The sequence below is a fragment of the Sander vitreus genome, unplaced genomic scaffold, assembly GCF_031162955.1.
Source record: "Sander vitreus isolate 19-12246 unplaced genomic scaffold, sanVit1 ctg573_0, whole genome shotgun sequence".
NCBI lineage: Eukaryota > Metazoa > Chordata > Actinopteri > Perciformes > Percidae > Sander > Sander vitreus.
Genome location: NW_027595669.1, coordinates 10,001 through 14,043, shown reverse-complemented (window position 1 = coordinate 14,043; position 4,043 = coordinate 10,001). Strand labels below are relative to the sequence as shown.

The 4,043-nt window shown below is 43.1% G+C and overlaps 1 protein-coding gene across 2 annotated transcripts in view; it reads right to left on the bottom strand.

Annotated features, from left to right (window-relative positions):
* Positions 1-1,156: 1,156 nt before the first annotated feature.
* Positions 1,157-4,043, bottom strand: part of cunh5orf34 (chromosome unknown C5orf34 homolog) — a 12,589-nt gene continuing 9,702 nt past the window's right edge. The window contains exons 9-10 of one of the 2 annotated variants that reach the window (XM_078245533.1): positions 3,410-3,456; positions 1,157-1,632 (exon numbers count right to left, since the gene is read on the bottom strand). In XM_078245533.1, coding sequence (XP_078101659.1) covers positions 1,451-1,632; positions 3,410-3,456 — 229 coding nt within the window. In that variant the 3' untranslated portion in view covers positions 1,157-1,450. Of the gene's footprint in view, positions 1,633-3,280; positions 3,343-3,372; positions 3,457-4,043 lie in introns of those variants that run through there. The other variant, XM_078245534.1, reaches the window with a different exon arrangement.

Genomic DNA, 4,043 nt, shown 5'->3' with positions numbered 1-4,043 from the left:
TCTGTCCGTCAGCTGTCTCTGTCCATCAGCTGTTGCTGTCTCTGTCCATCAGCTGTTGCTGTCCGTCAGCTGTCTCTGTCCATCAGCTGTTGCTGTCCATCAGCTGTCTCTGTCCGTCAGCTGTTGCTGTCCGTCAGCTATTGCTGTCTCTGTCCGTCAGCTATTGCTGTCTCTGTCCATCAGCTGTTGCTGTCCATCAGCTGTTGCTGTCCATCAGCTGTCTCTGTCCATCAGCTATTGCTGTCTCTGTCCGTCAGCTATTGCTGTCTCTGTCCGTCAGCTGTTGCTGTCTCTGTCCATCAGCTGTCTCTGTCCGTCAGCTGTCTCTGTCCGTCAGCTGTCTCTGTCCGTCAGCTGTCTCTGTCCGTCAGCTGTCTCTGTCCGTCAGCTGTCGCTGTCCGTGGTGCTGAAACAGCACCACGGACAGCGACTTGACTGTCAAACTGTTTTCTTTGCTCTTCAATAGAAACTTGTCAAAAAAAAAGTCTTTTTTCTTTGTTTTATTTGACATATAGACTTACTTGGCTCAACAAGTGACACATTATAACATGATCATCAGATATTTTACCGTTTTATTTAACGGTTTTAATTTTAAAATGATAAAGCTCCGCCCCCGGCCAGTCGGACTCAACGGCCAATCTGATTGGTGGAGAGCTAGCCCTTGACTAGCGAATCAGTGCACTTATGTTAAAACACTTACCGGAAATGACGAGCAGGATGAGCGTGATTAACGCCTCTCAAAATCTTTCAAACTGACCTTTGTCGTTTCAGCAGCTGCACGGCCTATTTCTCGCTTAAAGCGTTTTCAGAAACACGTTTTGGTGAACTACCTTCTAATAATAATAATAATAATAATAAAGACCTGTGATCAGAGCTTCTTTACTCCGCTCCAATATCAATATCAGGGATTAAAACTTCAATCTGACCCAGAAACTGTTTTATGGTCAGTGAGGAAAGAAAAAATATTCTTTAAAACGTTTTTTTATTAATTTTTTTTCTTGATTTTTTTAATTTATTAATTTTTTTTTTTTTTATCTCAGACGATTATCTTTTAAAATTCAGGTCAAAACCTATGGAATGTAATTTTATTCCATATACAATAAATATATATATATATATGTATGAAATACATCCTGACAATTAATTAGGCAATAAATATATTTAGGGTTTTTATTTATTTTTTATGAATCTTTATTATTGATTAAAAAAAGTCACAATAATCCCAAACAGCATGCATCAACAATGAATCAATCTGTTTAATGTGAAGAGGAAGATCCTTTTCACACACACACACACACACACACACACACACACACAGAGAGACACACACACACACACACACACACACACACACACACACACAGACAGACACACACACACACACACAGCCACACGTTTGGGTTCATCTTTGCAGCTCTACATATTTCAGGTCCCCCCCCCCCCCCCTCATTCAGGGCTCTTTGCAGTCAGATATGAGAGTGTCGATGTCTCGGATGGCTCTGGAAGTTCTCTGCAGAGCCTCGGCAACGCAGCGCTCATCCACCGCTCCGGGAATCGCCTCGTCTGCAGCAACAGCTTCCGATCTCACACATCCTGTCTGGTTCCTCAGCAGGTGGTTGTTCTCCAGCAGAACTGGGCCCACGAGGTTAAAGAGCCCCCAGGAGGTTAAAGAGCCCCCTGGAGGTTAAAGAGCCCCCAGGAGGTTAAAGAGCCCCCTGGAGGTTAAAGAGCCCCCAGGTTCTACGTACAGTTAGGGTAATTGATAGGTCTTTAGACCATACCTGCCAACACTCCCGTTTATCCCGGGTTTCTCCCGTTTTTTATCTCCCGGACCCCTCCCAGTTTGTTATTTCTCCCGGGAAACTCCCATAATGTGCATGTCCCAAACTCCTTTATAAATAATCGGACCAACATGTTCGTCTAATGTTGACCAGTTGCCAGACCTCGTATGAAACGCATCCTATTCACACAATCCACCATATACAATGTTCAACCCGTTTGTCACCTCAACCTGACAACCTATAACTCTCAACCTGACAACCTATAACCCTCAACCTGACAACCTATAACCCTCAACCCTCAACCTGACAACCTATAACCCTCAACCTGACAACCTATAACCCTCAACCTAAACAACCTATAACCTACAACCCTCAACCTGACAACCTATAACCCTCAACCTGACAACCTACAACCTCGTCAACCTTAACCCTGACAACCTATAACCTGTCAACCCTACAACCTATAACCCTCAACCTGACAACCTATAACCCTCAACCTACAACCCTGACAACCCTTACAACCTACAACCCTCAACCTGACAACCTGACAACCTATAACCCTCAACATATAACCCTCAACCTGACAACCTATAACCCTCAACCTCAACCTGACAACCTATAACCCTCAACCCTCAACCTGACAACCTATAACCCTCAACCTGACAACCTATAACCTCAACCTTTAACCCTCAACCTGACAACCTATAACCCTCAACCTGACAACCTATAACCCTCAACCTGACAACCTATAACCCTCAACCTGACAACCTATAACCCTCAACCTGACAACCTATAACCCCTCAACCTGACAACCTATAACCCATCAACCTGACAACCTATAACCCTCAACCTGACAACCTATAACCCTCAACCTGACAACCTATAACCCATAACTCAACCTGACAACCTATAACCCTCAACCTGACAACCTATAACCCTCAACCTGACAACCTATAACCCTCAACCTGACAACCTATAACCCTCAACCTGACAACCTATAACCCATCAACCTGACAACCTATAACCCTCAACCTGACAACCTATAACCCTCAACCTGACAACCTATAACCCTCAACCTGACAACCTATAACCCTCAACCTGACAACCTATAACCCTCAACCCTCAACCTGACAACCTATAACTCCCAACCTGACAACCTATAACCCTCAACCTGACAACCTATAACCATCAACCTGACAACCTATAACCCTCAACCTGACAACGTATAACTCCCAACCTGACAACCTATAACCCTCAACCTGACAACCTATAACTCTCAACCTGTCAACGTATAACCATCAACCTGACAACCTATAACTCTCAACCTGACAACCTATAACTCTCAACCTGACAACCTATAACTCTCAACCTGACAACCTATAACTCTCAACCTGTCAACGTATAACCATCAACCTGACAACGTATAACTCTCAACCTGACAACCTATAACTCTCAACCTGACAACCTATAACTCATCAACCTGACAACCTATAACCTTCAACCCTCAACCTGACAACCTATAACCCTCAACCTGACAACCTATAACCCTCAACCTGACAACCTGACAACCTATAACCTTCAACCTGACAACCCAGAAGATCTCTGTGCAAGCTTCGCGGAAAGGATACAGTTGAACCTTTTAATCTTCTCCAGTTCTGCAGCTACAAGATCTGACCTGAACGGAAAGTGAGACAACATTAAATATTATTATATATATATATATATATATATATATATATATATATATAGTACATTCAGGGCCGACAGATACATGAAGCATTCGTACGTATTGCTACAAAAACTAAACTAAAGCAAAAGAGGAGAGATCTTCTCACACGGGGAGAGATGGTCACACATCCTAATTCATTTTCAATCAGAGGAGAGGAGGCAGGTGATGGGGGCAGTTTGACAGGCACACACACACACACACACGCACACACAGACAAACACACACACACACACACACACACACACACAGACAAACACACACACACACGCACACACACACACACACACACACACACACGCACACACACACACACACACACAGACACAGAGAGACACACACGTCTGCATGTATTGAAAAAAAAAAGCGCAAAAACATCAAAACATTTTAGAAAAAAAAACTTGTCAATAGGCAACAAATGTCGGAAAAAAGAATAAAAAACTTCAGGAAAAATGAAGTCAACAAAAAACTTGAAAAAAGTAACAAAACGTCAAAACGTTGCTGAAAAAAAGACAAACAAATTCCCGAAAAGATGT